General features: G+C 41.2%; 1 protein-coding gene across 1 annotated transcript in view; it reads left to right on the forward strand.

The window, feature by feature from the left end:
* Positions 1 to 2,311: 2,311 nt before the first annotated feature.
* The window catches only part of etv4 (ETS variant transcription factor 4), a 30,469-nt gene continuing 17,522 nt past the window's right edge, over positions 2,312 to 15,258 (forward strand). The window contains exons 1-4 of the mRNA XM_046068125.1: positions 2,312 to 2,524; positions 3,110 to 3,200; positions 3,389 to 3,436; positions 8,494 to 8,547. Of these exons, the coding sequence (XP_045924081.1) occupies positions 2,468 to 2,524; positions 3,110 to 3,200; positions 3,389 to 3,436; positions 8,494 to 8,547 (250 nt within the window). The 5' untranslated portion in view covers positions 2,312 to 2,467. The remainder of the gene's footprint in view (positions 2,525 to 3,109; positions 3,201 to 3,388; positions 3,437 to 8,493; positions 8,548 to 15,258) is intronic.

Here is a 15,258-nt window from a genome sequence, read left to right on the forward strand (position 1 = left end):
AGAGTAAAACTCAACCTTCACTGCTGCCCCCTCATCACAATATGCCTTTAGTGTGGACATAGTGAGCAATTAAACCAAATAGTCATTTTTCTTTCTATACCTGTATCATTTGAAATATTTGAGAGGTCTAAAAAGCTTAAAAATATCTAGTATGAGAAACAAGTGCTACAGCTACACCAGCAGCTCTGTGAGGCTGTTCTCAGCAAAGCAGAGCTTTGGGCTACTACTACGTTACTTTTTCTTCTCCATATGTATTCAACGTAGTGACGAAACATGCTCTGTACAGCCATTTGTCTCTTTGGGCAACTGTAGAAACATGGGGGTCCAACATGCCAACATCCATGTAAGGGTTATGTAGATAGAAATGGCTCATTCTAAGGCAATAAAAACATAATGCTTCATTATGTAAGGATATAATGTTGCATTTCTGTTAATAGATCCTCCTAAATATTATACACTGAGCCTTTAAAAAATGGATAATTTCATGTCCAATGTTCATATGATGTGAAGTCATGGTGGCCATTGGTGAAAACAGAATAATGTTTAATTGTGCTGGGATTAAATGAGGTTACTGTGATGGATAACAGAAGAATTCAAGCATTAGCACAAACCCTTTCATTGGAAGTCCAGTTCAACTTTTCTAGCCTGCTACGTTATATCACAAGTTATTGCCTTAGTGTGGAGTTCAACCAAAGAGTGATTTTTCCACACTCTTATTGTTTCATTTGAAGGATTTTTAGAGGTCAAATATGCCTAGGGCAAACTATCCCCCCACAAAAGATAAGAAAAGTTTTGTGTGACCCAATTTTCTTTTCCCATCCTTTTTCCCTTGAATCCTCTTGTGAACCCTTTAGATTTATTGTGACTTTTGTAATTTCCTTGAGCTCTGTGGTAAAACTGCTCAGTGCTGGCTGTACAGAGAAGGGCTGATGTAATATTTATAGCCTATTGTGTACATCTAAACAGGCATCTAGGTATCATTAAGCAGGAAATAACATGTACAGTATCACTTGTTATGGAGATTACATTTGAGATATCAAATCAGGGGAGAGAGGAGGAAGAGGAGCGTACATGCTCAAATCCATTCAGAACTTTGTTTCCTGTCTCCTGGCGTCAGACTGCTCTTTATAAAAAATACGTTGTGGCTTTAGTTAGGCAGTGTAGTTTCAATAAGCAGCAGGGTAGCATTTCGCCATTCTGTTGGTTTTGGTCTTATGCACAAAGCTTTGTGGAGACCTTTAAATCCTGTGGTTTTCGTGCGGTGTAGACTTAAAACCACAAGAATGCATATTCATTTTACATCACTTTTAAGGTACAGGGCTCTTGCAGAGGTAGGGCCACTTTTCCCTGTCTTGTTGTGATCACTGCTTATCATAAGTAGAGGGGTAGAGACATAAAATGAGGTAAACAAAGTGAAGTTCTTTGAGTTTGTCCGGGCAGAAAAAGAAAAACATGTCAGGTCTTTCATGCCAGGACAAGTTTTTATGAATGGGAGTGTTTTTCTAACTTTCCCTCTCTCTTTTTGTGAATGAAAAACAACTGGAAAATCCAGTATAAAAGCCCGCAGTCTGCCGGCAGATGATTGGCTGTTTTGGCGCAAGCTCCGCCCACGGTTGCTAGGATCCCGACTGCTAGGCTTCTGATTGGCTCATAGAGAGAACCGAGACTTCATTCATAAGTAAGTGTATTCATACGGACAAAGGCAAGAAATTCGAGCCCTTGAAAGAGGAAATCCACCAATCAGGAACCTCGTCTGGCGCGAGCAAGAAAAGCAAGTCTCCCTATTCTCCCCAAATCATGTCTGTTACAGAAATGACAGCACAGCTGGCGCTCAAAAGTCACCCACTTCAATATAAAGCCATTAAAACTCACTCTAACTGCAGGTGTCTGTTATTTTTCGTCGAAATATGGGTTGGTTCTGTTGCTGTGACTCTGCTAAAACACAACATCTGTTTCCCGTCACAGTTTCAGCGCTGGACTGTTTCCTAAAGAAAGTGGAGCCTGGCAATCCGGGTAGACGTGGCAAAAAGCCCAAGAAACAGGCAACTAAATAACGCTCATAACTCATACAGGCTTTATGACCGGTCTGACATGTTTTTAGATCAGAGAGCACGACTTAACCTGCACCACAAATAAACCCAGCAAAACGACATTATTCTGCCAAAAACATTGGGAGAAATAGTTGCGTGAGGTGCATTAGTTTTACCTGAAACTTGTAGGTAGCCTAATGTGACAAGCTGTCTGTCACGCACGCATACACACACATGTAAAAAGAGAGATTTGTAAAGAGGGCAGCAGCCCGCTGGGTAATCACTCGCCATCACTTCCCCTCGGCATTTTTTGTGAATGGAGCTCATTATGCATGCAGCTTCCACGCAGCTCCATTCACAAGCAGCGCTCCCTCCTCTCCCTGCAGGCTGCGTGGATCTCACTCAACTCAGCCTAAATGACCACAAACGGTTAACGGATGGATTATAAGATGGATGGATATTTGGACCAGCAAGTGCCTTACACGTTAGCAAATGTACGTATGGATGAACTCTCCTGTTACTTCAATGCTTTTTGCCTGGTTTTTTAATGACTCGGCTACCGGGCTTTATCGCTCTCCGTCTCGCGTCTGCACGAGTTTTGGCCGAAGCAGCTGTGTGTTCGCGATAGAAAACTATTTCTCACCCCGCTTAAAACTTACACAAAAAAACCACAAACTAAAGCACAGCAAGTGCTGCATTTAATAATGTTTGTCAGCGGGTTTCTTCTGTGGGATACTTTGGTTGGAGAACGTGTCAATATGTGCCAAATGGTCACTTTCTTCAGACGCAAACAGCGCGTTTGTTTTTCCCCCGATTGCCTCCACAACTGAGAAATGTGTTGTTTTTGAGGAGCTTGATGTTCACCTATAGCTGCAGTATGCTATCATTTGTAGCGCATTACAAAACACTGCTATTATTATTATTATAACTTCTTGTTGTTGTTTTACCAAATATTTCCAAGTAGTGGCTTCACACACACATTAAACATGGCATTCGCTATTTTGAGACTGATGTGCTGGAAATGCCATGTTGGAGTCTGTTTCTCACGTCTCATCTGTTAACATCTATGGGTTTTGCAGAAGTCGCATGGTAATGGGCCCCTAAATAGACTGTTGATGGCAGCGAAAAGGAAATACATGGACACAGAATTACCCCCTCAGGAATCTGAAGGTAAAGTAGTTGAAGTTCACAATCTGGTCTCTTTTCATGAGGCATGTTTACAACATGGTCTATACACCCCATAGGCAATGTCAGTCTGATGGTTACTGCATTTAAATGTCATGGGAATAAGGCACATATTAGTAACCAGTGGTCTAACATTCTGCAGTGTGCTCATTATACACTCTTTTTCTATTCAGACCTTTTCCAGGATTTAAGCCAACTCCAAGAGACATGGCTGACAGAAGGTGAGATTTGCCTGCAGGCTTTCCTCTTAATTTGTGCTTTACTGTGATGATTTCTCCATTAATGACAATCATGAAGCTTGGTGACGTGTTCGCCTGGAAAGATTGGTGAACACAGAAACCAAAAAATACAACAAATACATTATATTATTTTCTATTTTATTCAGCTCTTGAAGTATTACATGCAAATACTGTTTGTGATTACCATGAATGCTCATTGCTTCTGTTTTTTCTGGGTCAGTCCAACAGCTTTACAACAAAATCTTAGTAATGCACTTTTGTTTAAATGCTTTCATAGATCTTTGGTGTAAAGGGATGAACTCCTTAGTTTAGTTGAATCTTAGTGGAGAGCCCAAACTTTCTGATGCAACACACATGCTCATAAACCATTCAAGACCAAAAAAAAGGACAGGGAGAACACAGACGGGACATTATTAGCTTTGAGCATGTCCTATTTTGGCCATGTTGGCATGTAGCATGCGTGCAAGCCAGCAGCCAATTCAAACAAGCAGGCTATTTGGCTTGTGTCACTCAAAGGCACATAGCGATGAAATGAGGCCCAGTCAGAGGCAATTGCAGCTAGTAGACTTAATAAGTGCAATGATGATGTGAGCCCTAATAGAGTAATTATACCGTATGTCAAGAGGCGAGGGAAACAACACCAGCGTGAGTCATTGTGCCTGTTTTTGGTGGTAACCTGGAGCAAAACAGTGGCATGACAGTGGGTCGAAATGTGCTTAAAGCTGCAAGTAAAAATGAGAACTGCACCACGAGGTGTGAATTTTGTTGTGTCTGTTGCTTTGATGTGCTTTGATGTAGAGGTTTAAAGGGAAATGCCACACATTTTTGACATTTAATGTGAACCACATCAACCTGATAGATCCTGTTAAAAGTCCTCCACTGAAAAACGTGATTTGCTGATTGTGACTTCACTTGTATGTTTGAGCTTCACCGTGCAGAATGATATGTGTGTAGAGTTTGACAGTTGAAGCCTGATTTCAAATTTATCTGGTGAAGGAGGAAAGTTGTTCTGTACTCACTTTTTTCTGATCTGAGTTTACAAGCGTTTTTGTGAAAAGTGCACATACACTTCAGTGAAGTGGTAGACATCTTGCGTCTTGTAGTTAAACTTTTGAAATGAACACTATTTGCGTATTCATTTTAGATTATTTTAATAAAGGCAAAGGTTACATAAGTAATTAAACTTTTTGTGGGAAAAGTATTTTTTATGTCTTAAAACATGTAAGTGAGTCTGGAAGTTATGGCAGAAGTGTCATTGTATATTCTATGTAAATGCTATTTTTATGAAGTGATTATCGTGCATGGGTGATGGTCTGTTTTTACGGGTAAAGCGGAATTTCAGAAGAAATTTCTCATACTCGCACAATATTATATCAACTTAACACAGTACAAGTCCGAGTCATACACACTATCTAGCTGATCAGCAAACAAGGGAAGTGAGGAAATTACAATATGTGGAAGCGGTTGTGTCTGCCTGAAGACCAGACATTTAAACAGAGCCCACTAACTGGCCAGCGACTGTTTATGGCAAACAATGCTGTATGCATGTTGGCTTACTCACCTTTTCTCATGCAGCGTCAAAAACCAGCAAGTTCACTTCACACCAGCATCTCACACAGACAAAGACAGGAGCCAATAAAACGGCAACAATGGGTGTTGCTTCAAAGTTAAAGCCTATTTGTATTTAGATTTCACTGTATTGCCCCCCCTTTAAAGGTCCAGTTCTCCCAAAAAACACTTTTCTCACTGAGCTCTAGTGATACAGTCTTAGAATTTTGCCCAGGCTGTGATATGAGCCTTTGAGATTTATGCCACCTACAATAGCTTTGAAATTGCATTACAATGTATGTCCTGGTCACTCCAGACGTCACTGTGGTCAGATTTCTATGGAATTACTTTCAACCAAAGAAACAGTCACCGTCTTATTTAAAGTAGCAGGGTCACTGTTTCTGCAAAGAGACCTTACTGTTGATTTTTTTCCCCATATAATTGTGAAATATTTCAAAGGTATCACAAACTACATTCCGGCGGCAGAAATCACAAAGACAGATAACTTAAAACCTGATCAAATAACACCAAAACTATCTGCAAGGCCAGATACCAAAGTAAATGAGAAAGTATGTGTGTTTGTCATTTTGGTGAACTGACTAATTTAAAAGGAGACATTATTTTATATTCAGGATTTAGATATTGGGATGTAGCTTACTGTTAAGTCAGGCAAAAAAAGAAGCAGGACAGAAAGATGGAAGTGTAACTTTATCAAAGTGTTATTTAACCCTAAGTACTGGCTTGTTTTCAGCTTCCACAGCTAAGACCTCTCCTTTCCTGTTGCATTAATTAAAGACCTTATCATGACTGATTGCAGTTGTGAGGGATTCACCAAGATTGTAAAAGCTGGGTAGCTGGAGGGTTTTTTTTCTGCCAAAGGAGAGCGGAAGCAAGAGAGAGACAGAAAGGGCGACGTTCTGAATGGCAAGGGTTCAGGAGCTTGTCACATCTTGTCTCATTTTGGCCTTTAGGTTTATATGACTGAGGTTGCTTAGCTCCTCCCAGGATCTCCCACTGAGAGAAAAAAAAAAGTCATTCAAGGTGCCTGGAAGCATCGGGGAGAACATGCGTCTGCTCTCATATAAACACACTTTCCTACTTGTGCTGACTTGCATCTCAAAGCCCCTGACGAGGTGTTCCTGGAAACAAATCAGATACACATGCAAGCGCTCATGCACACACAGGAAAGTGCACAGACACAAACATCCACACCGGGGTTTGCGATTATGTCTGATGCTCATCATTCACGTTTCTTTTCTGCTGCCTCTTTATGAGGTCCAGCATGTTCCGTTTTGGACATGTTGAAACTAGTGGAAATGATTGATTGTTGGATCTGCAGAACTAAATATTGGCCCCTGCTCTATCTCATACAGCAGCTTTATTTCTCCCCCTGAGGGCAAAAGACTGAAAAGTTAAAAGGGAGTAATATTATTATGGTATAGTAAGCCACAGGACGCGCCGTTATGTAAGAAATCGATTTCATTTATCTGAATATGCTCCAAAACGCCTTCATCCGGTTTCCTCTGTACAGGAAGGAGGAGTGTGACGACAAGAAAGTGGATTTGAATTTCTTATTTCCTCTTTTTGTCCTCTTTGCTCTCTCTCTCTCTTGAGTTTTGGTTTCTGTGTTTTGTATCACTGACTGGAAACTGTAATGTAGATAAAATGAAAGAGAAGTGGCTGTTGAGGTTGAATGCTGGGTCAGATTTAGGTTCTTGGGTGAGGTTACAATCCTATCCTTTTGGTGCAGAGTCATAGCGGATGTTAGATTTTTAGTGCGAGAATGGAGTTTAAGTATCTGCACCATGGTGCCACTTTATTTTGTAGCCCATTATGCCCCTGATTGAGTTCATGGTATTTAATGATACCTATCAACTTTTCCCTACGATGACGTAAGTGTGAGTCCCAGGCAATGGAAACACTTTTAAAAAACCCAGAAACTTGTGGAGCTGGAGTGGTGCCAGATTAAAAGGCTGCAAGTCCTACTCTATGTTTAGGGTTAGGTAATTAATTCAAGGATAGACTAACAAAATGCCAGTGCGCTCTGTGGGTGAATTTGACCTTGTAGGGTGTTGGCAGTCAAATGACTTGGGATTTTCTAACCTCTTTGACTTAGTGTCCAAAGTTCCAAATGGACAATTGTGAATGGGTTTGGATTCCTAAAAAACAGAGCTGTACAATAGTATAGTGTCTGTCCAGCTCTGCTGCACCTGGTCTTGGTATCTGCTTTTCATTTAGATCCTAGATGAGTTTCATTGTGAGAGTGTCTAATCAGGTCCATTGAAATTGTACACCACTGCAAGTAATTCTAGATCAGATCAAGATATTACACACACCATATCACTATTGACTCATCTATTTTTACAAATCATTGTAAGCTGTATATTGTCTCTGACACTTACATTTATGCATCACTGAACTGTTCCTTAACAGGAAAAGTAGTGCGATCAAATCTTAGTGTAGCTGCAGAAAACACACTACAGATGGCATACAGAGGATCAAAGAAGTGCTTTAACCTTAACTTGCTCTTGTTTCACTCCCCCATTTCTCCTCTAGCTTTAAGTCTGGTTTCCTTGTTTTCTACCAGCTTCTAGTTTGACCATAAGAGTGATTCCCCATCATCTAGATTGTTACCCAACACTTTGGGACAGAGAGGAGTTCATTCTGAATAGTCCGGTTCACACCATTTGACGGATTTCCTCACTTCTTTAGCTAGAACAGCCTGTTTGTGTCTCTGGATTTCTAAGATGGAAATGGAAAGAAACTGGTTAACAGTTGGTAGTACAAACTTGATCATTGGTGTACAGATGTCTGACTAGTTTCAATAGTCAAGAAAGTAGTTAGATGTCTCGATTAGGATGTATTAATTCAGACCGAAGCAAAAAAATTCTGTGATGAAAAAGGGTATTGTCATTGGGGAAAATGGGGTTGTGAAATATAAATAGACTTTGGAAAAAGGACATTTTGACTTACCTGCAATAAACTTTATGGTAAAAAGAAGCATTTCATAATAATGAGCAGAGCATTTAAAATACTTTGATTATTTCAGTTTCATGGTTATTATTTATGATTATTTACTACATATGGAACCCCTTTTGTCTCCATACAGAAGACACAAAAGTTTGATTTTATTTTTGTGGTTATAGTCAATATGTTGGTGTCTGAAATCTCTAGGCTTACGCTAAAGGTTGACACTACTGAGAAAAATTAAATGCTACACAAAATCAGGTTGGCAGGTTAACATCTGCTATGCCATTCAGGAGCTCCATGTTCTTGTGTATTGATTTGTGGATGAGCAAAGTGCCGGCATGCTGCAAAAATCATGAAGTGAAGGTCAACTGAGTGAAGCCCAGCCTGGCTCTCACTCAGATTTCAAAGAAGAGAAAAAGTAATACAGAATGAGGGAGGGAATGAGAGACAGAGAAAGGTCAGATTTGTTCTAAATATAATAATAACATTAAAGTTGCTGTTTTTTTCCCTTCTAATTTCAGCTCAGGTTCCTGACAGCGACGAGCAATTTGTTCCTGATTTCCATTCTGAGAACTGTGAGTACTTTCAATTTCTGTGCCCTCTCAGTGCATGTGTGTAAATTTACTGTGTGTGTCTGTCACTAAGTGATGCGCAACAAATAAGATGTTCTAACCATATATTGCACAGATCAGGTATTGATCAATGCAACATACAGAGCCTCACCCATCTTTCAGATTTGGTCAGTTGACCTGCTCATGTAATTCCAGCTAATTTATGCATGTCATGAGAGAGTGAGGACTTAAACAGTGGTCAAATCTGAGCTGTGAAACCGCCAGAGGCTTAGATGGGGAACTGTAACTCGCTGATGTTACAGTAATCTCTTTGGCAGACAAAGCTATGCAGAAACAGAAGGCCTAATGAGCCAGTCATCATGAAGTGAATTTGGATGCCGGCGTTATGTGCTGCCGTCATCCATTTGCATGCCTTTGAAAAGCTGAATGGGTCCAGCTCAGGAAACCAGTAAAAAATTATTCAGGGCCCAGGTACAAAGATGGCCCTTTGTGTACATCGGAAGGTGTAAAATAGAAAAGCAAATTCCTGGGCTGCACAACTGAGCAGCTATTTGAATGAGTTTCCCTTTCTTGTTGTGTGTCTTAACAATGGCGATTCAGGCTCTGGGTGGGAGTACGTGTCGCTCTACAAACAGTCCATTCAACACACAGCAGGGTTCTCCATCTTTAGCAATGACACTGAAATGGTTAGCAACTTAAAGAGACCCTGAAATACCTCAAGAATAATCTCATCCCCAAAGTAAAACTGACAGCTTTCAGTCCCAGTCAAAGGCACTTCCCCCTCACTGAAACCCATGTGTCTTTTGTGTGTAAATAACATGTGATTTAACCGCCTCCAAGTCACAACTGGTCAGCCTCTCGGTGACACATGCCCTTTCTGTTGGCCAACAATGTGAAGGAGGAAGTGCAGATGAACCCCGGGGCAAGCGGAGGTCATGTCTACTTAACCCCCTGACCTGTCAACCAATCAGCTGTCAGGCCTCTGCTAACGGTTGACCGGGGTATGATTTGCAGGGTCACAGGGGCTTCAGTTTGACAGGCAGCTCACTTATACACGACAGAGACACTCCCGCGTTGAGAGACAATATCCCTGCTGGACACAGTCAATAGCTACAGAGTCCAGTTAGAGCGTCTCTATTCAGCTTTGATTTATGGAAAATTTAAGCTGAAAGTGACTATAAATATTTTCATCCTTGTGTTTGTTCTAGATCCTGAATGTGGTCTATTAAAAGCATACAAAGGCTTATCTTTTCCCATACCGAGCTGAAGGCATTCTCAGTGTCTGGCATACTTTTAAAAACAGGTGACTCACATGTTTTGGAAACTCTAGCAAGTAGAGAAAAAAAAAAAAGCATAAAGCAAAGCCCTAATCCCAGGTGACCGGAATATAATTGAGGCTTGCATTGAAAAATTAAACATTGATGTTTACTGAGTCGGGTTGTTACCTGCATGGGTGTGGTGTTGACGGAGAGTGAAGAATAGGAAAGAGGGAGCCCGTGTACTAAAAGAAGAGACGCAAAAACAGTGGGACATGTTGGAATGCTAGATTAGGAAAGAGGAGGGGGCAAAAGAGGGATTGTGCAATACCTGCACATCTGGTAAATCTATCTCATCTGGTCCATTCTCCCTCAGTTCACAGCTAACAAGCATGCTCTGTCTGCAGGCTACCATTGAGGGAAGGTTATGCAAACATGCAACTTTTATGTACTTGCTGACCTGCCTGTGTGTGTTTAAAGGTAATTGAGCCGTTGGTGATAACAGCGCACCATATTTTATTTTCCATTTAACTAATATAATTGGCTCTGCATGGAAGTTTTAAAAGAGGGGTGTGATTTTAATCTCATGCTTATCAATAGGAGAGGAGGATTAATGTTTGGTTTTCGTAGCTGACAGCACCTTCAGGGGTAATGTCGTCTTGGCGCTAGGCTGTTGGACTGATTCCTTTGTCTGATATCTGCCTGCGGGAAAGAAACACATGGAGGTGTCAGTCAAATTTATATTGCACATAGTTAATTAAAATAGTTTGAACAAGTCACTACTTTACTTTTTGTGTCAAAAACACCTAAAGGCCTCAGCTGGAGCATTTACCGAGGCATTGCCTATGCTGAGAGCTCGTTCTTCTTTGTCCAAGTATGTTGTTTACACTTGGAGCAGCTCAAGAGATGTGACCCATTCATAAATTTTCTTCCCTGTGTGCGTAAGAGGAAGTGTGCCTCTCCCTCCCCCCTCTCTCTCAGTCCTCCGCTGCTCTCTCTCTCTTTCGGTCTTCATTCATAAAAAAGCCCTACAGTACTACAGATCCCCTCCTCTCTGACACCCCCCTCCTCTCCAAGTGGATACTCCAAACCCCTCCTTCCCTTCCTGTTTCTGTACAAGCTAAGTCGAATTTAAAAATCTGGACACCCCCCTCCCCTTTCCCTTTTTCTCTCTACCTCTCTCTGTCTCTCTACACACACACACACACACACACACACACACACACACACACACACACACACACACACACACACACACACACACACACACACACACACACACACACTGAGTGTTCCAATATGTGAACTAATCCAGCGATTTCTGAGCTGTGTGGGATGATTGTTTAGTTTTGTGCCTTGCAGTAATTATATAGGAAGTTGTGGCTATAGAATGCCATTACAGTGCTTTTCAGAGAGCAAGTTTAAGTTTAGCAAAGGAGAAAAAGCAAGCAAAAAGGGACGAGAATGGAGGAAAGGCGAGAAAGTAGAGAAGAAAAAGAGAAATATGAGGACTCTGCATCCTCTTTTTTTTCAACCTTCATTATTATTCAACCTTTTTCAGACTTCTCAAAAATTCATTCAGTTGTTACATCGAATCATATAAATTCCATTTTTTATTATTGCACACTATGCAGTCAGGCAGCACAGTTTTGCATGAAAAAATACTTAAATGGTTAATCAGTAGTCAAAAAAGTTGAAAATTCATTGAGAAAGAACAATAAAGGAATAAGGAAAGACAGAAAGTAACAAGAGAAAGGAAAGGTTCCTGTAACCCAGCTCTAACAAAATCCTCCCAGCAGTATGTCTCTCTGGCTCTGTGTGTTCTGCTTTGTCATGAATTCACAGCCTTCCTCTTGTTTGGGTTGTTTTTCTGGATCAGAACTGGCCCAATCAGGCCCTATTTGGAATATGGGGCGATGGGTGAATTGAGCCCCTCCCTCTCCTGCTCCCCCTCTACCCAAAAAGAGAAACATGCAGCTCTGTGTTCTCCACTTTCCAAAATACAGCTGCTATGCAACAAAGTACGCAAAAACAGCCAGGTGTCTGCCAGATATGCATGGATACCGCTCTGAGGAGGCAAGGCTTGTGTTTGTTGCTGTGTTTTGTTTTGCTTACGAGTAAAATGGTTGAATTCTCTTACGTGAACAGATGAGTTCTTTTGACAGGCTCATTTGCGCACATAAACACACTTGGCCTGGTGAACACACACACACACACACACACACACGAACCTCAGCCCTGCAGTTTTATGAATGGGTTGGTTGTGAAAGACTGGCTGAGGCAGCACATTGAGTTAAGGGGAGTGAACCTTCATTCATGACATTCGAGGACGTTACTCCACCACTAACACCTATGAGAGGTGCAGACCTATTTTTCTGTCAGCCTTCATCTGACTGCAACATTTTTAAAGATCTAAGCTTTGCACTTACTTTCTTTGTTGCAATCACATCGCTGGTCACCCCACATTTTAGGACACATTTGAATTTGTTTACAGGATAAGATCCTAAAAAAAGACTTTCAAAAGTTAATACTAGTTTACAATGTTATGTCATCAGTCAACTATATCCAATGAAAATGCATTTGTAAAGGCCAGGCATGTAGAGTAATAGGCATTTAACAGCTTCCAATGGGGAAGTAAAAGCTGTACTTCTGCGTGTTGATTCAGAACAGCCCTGTCAAAGCCAGGGGGCCACGGGGATTTGAGCCAGGCAGCACAGCCCAAGTGTCAGCAGCATAGCTTTGTGAATGGACGGCAGTGTGTGTTTTATTGCAGGAGAGTTGTGTGTAGAAGGAAAAGAGAGAGAGAGAGAGAGTGTGTGTGTGTGTGTGTGTGTGTGTGTGTGTGTGTTAGTACATCCCTATGATGCTTATATTCGTGCCTGTGCATTTTTGTATCCATGTTGGTGTGTTTATTCCAGCAGGATGGCCTTGCTCTCTGCAGCTTGAATGTTTTCTCTTTCCAAAGCAAAACAGTCCAAAAACGGGAACAGATACTGTGGAAGAGAGGGGGCAAACAGTATTTGAAGAATGAGCAATCATTAATTAGAAAATGCTGGGGGTGCATATATGACAGTGATGAAGTCAAGTTTGGAGATCTTGCTTGCTGACAAACAATTTAATGCAATATATTACAACATTGGACTTAGTCTAAATTTGGCCATAATTTCCGTTGGAAATGAGATCTGAAAGTTAGGTTGTGAGATCTGGGAATGCAGCGGCTTGGATAAAAAGAAGTCAGACAAAGCAAGAAAGGTCAAATCAATAACCCACCAGGTTAGCCAAATATATTTGGTAAAGGAAAAAAAAGGGTGAGTTACTACCCAAACTGACATTTGGCAAACATTTTCACTTTTGGTTTTACCTACAAAAAATGGGGTTTAGATGGCTAAATTTTATCTAAAGAGGTCAGTCTACAATACCTGAAACTTCCTTCTTCCCTTTCACTTTTGGCTTAAGTGGTTTCAACCCTGGCCTTAAACCTTTCTGATCATCACACTGCTCTGGTTTGTTGTCACCATGTTCCCAGATCTCAGCAATTACTTTTAGTGAGTCCAATGTTGTATAAACTGTTAAAAAGGATGGCCAAAACAATGAAAATAAATCCACTATCTATACCACTATAGTTTTTGCTGTCCTTTTTTGGCTAACATTCATACTCAGAGCTCACTCAATTTTCCACTTTTCACAGGGGCACACACACAGATATCAACACATAAAACACACACTGCAGGCGGGAGAGGGTGGACCTATAGTAACCTGCTGACACAGACCAGTAGGTGTGTAGAGCGAGCTGAGAGCCAGCATACGGCTGTATCGATCCTCGCTGATTCAGGAGAGGAGAAGGAGGAGATGTAGAGGGTTGATAGATGACTTGATAAAGATAAAGCACAGATAAATCAACATGAAGGCAGATAGGGGAAGGAGAGGGGTAAGAGCGGGTCAAACGTGCCGTGAAGCATTACGAGCAAGATCCTGATCAAGAAACGGAGAGAGGGCGAGGGGGGTTGCGAGAAGAGCAGGAAGAACTGTGGATGTGGCATGTGCGCTGATAATTTCAAACAAGGTGTCCCGACCTTTTGGTTTATCTCCTTCTGATAAGGCAGATTTTGTCTAGAAACACAAACATGTACGCACATGTATTGCCACATAGCCGAACAAACAAAGGAAGCACTGCACATACACACTCCTCCCTCACATCCATGATACCCTGGTGGGCAGTGCGAGTTCATTATATCATTTCAGTAACAGTGTGGGGATGGATCGATCGTTACATTAAACATTAAGAGGGGACAGCTATATTGGGGACTGAGGGATTGAGAGTGAGGAGTCAATATTGTGCCAGATTAATTACATCCACCCCTCGCCTGTGACGGGCTGTCCCTCTCGCTGCACATGTCCCGGGACAGGGATGTATTGTATATGGTCCACTAAACGGCAATGGAGCAGAGAGATTTATGACTGGTCAATGCCCATTTATAAAAAGCCAACGCGGCACAATTGAAAGTGAATTGGACAATAGGGAAAACGTGAGATGTCAGAACAATTACTGATTAAAATTGTGATCCTTTGATGCTAACGGGGCAATGAAAATATGAAGTTTATTATATTTTGTGGGTTTTTTAATATTTTACAATGTCAGGGTTGTGTAATATACTGTAAACCCGCAATTGTACTTAATATTTCTGTTTCAATTCCCTCAAACACATTTTTTTTTTTTAAATATTCTCCTCAATCATATCCTTACTCAGGCTGAATATCATGGATAGCAAGAGTAAATTAGGATTTTATGTGGCTGATATCCCATGCCAGATGACTGATATCAAGTCATTCATTGAACATTTAAAGCTAGAAGTGCATTTTTAATTCTGAGAAAAGGCTGAGTGTACTTGTTCAGACAAGAACATTTCCATCACTTCAGACAAATACTGCAATCTATTTCCAGTTGATAAAAGGGAAGTGAAACTTTGATGTGTGCAGAAATTTACTGTGATACTGCCTTTCCCCATGATGGGTGTCATTCAGATCTATATCCTGTTAGCCAACACAACATGACACAAAAAACCCAACATTTTAACGGCCAACAAAAAGAGATTTCAATTTGTGAGAAAGTGCACAGTGCTGTCCCAGCCAATCATCTGTCTCTCTGATACCATTGTACTTTGCATCAATCTCGTTAGGCTTGTTTGGCAGGTATCTGACAACCATTCTTTAAATATTCAAGGAGCTTGAACCATTATCAGATGAGAGAGGACGACCTGTAAATCAGATAGAGCAGACACTAATGGATCCAACACTCCTGGGCTCCCTGAGCAGACAGATACTGAAGCCACTCATGGGCCTGTTGGCTCTCAGAGATGAGTTTGTCAGTGTTGGCCAGTCTACTTTTCTCTCTGTCTTCCTGATTGTGCAGTGACCTGAGAAGCGCACACACACATGTCCAGCACATGTTTCCATGCAC

The sequence above is a fragment of the Micropterus dolomieu genome, linkage group LG14 (genome assembly GCF_021292245.1).
Source record: "Micropterus dolomieu isolate WLL.071019.BEF.003 ecotype Adirondacks linkage group LG14, ASM2129224v1, whole genome shotgun sequence".
Classification (NCBI taxonomy): domain Eukaryota; kingdom Metazoa; phylum Chordata; class Actinopteri; order Centrarchiformes; family Centrarchidae; genus Micropterus; species Micropterus dolomieu.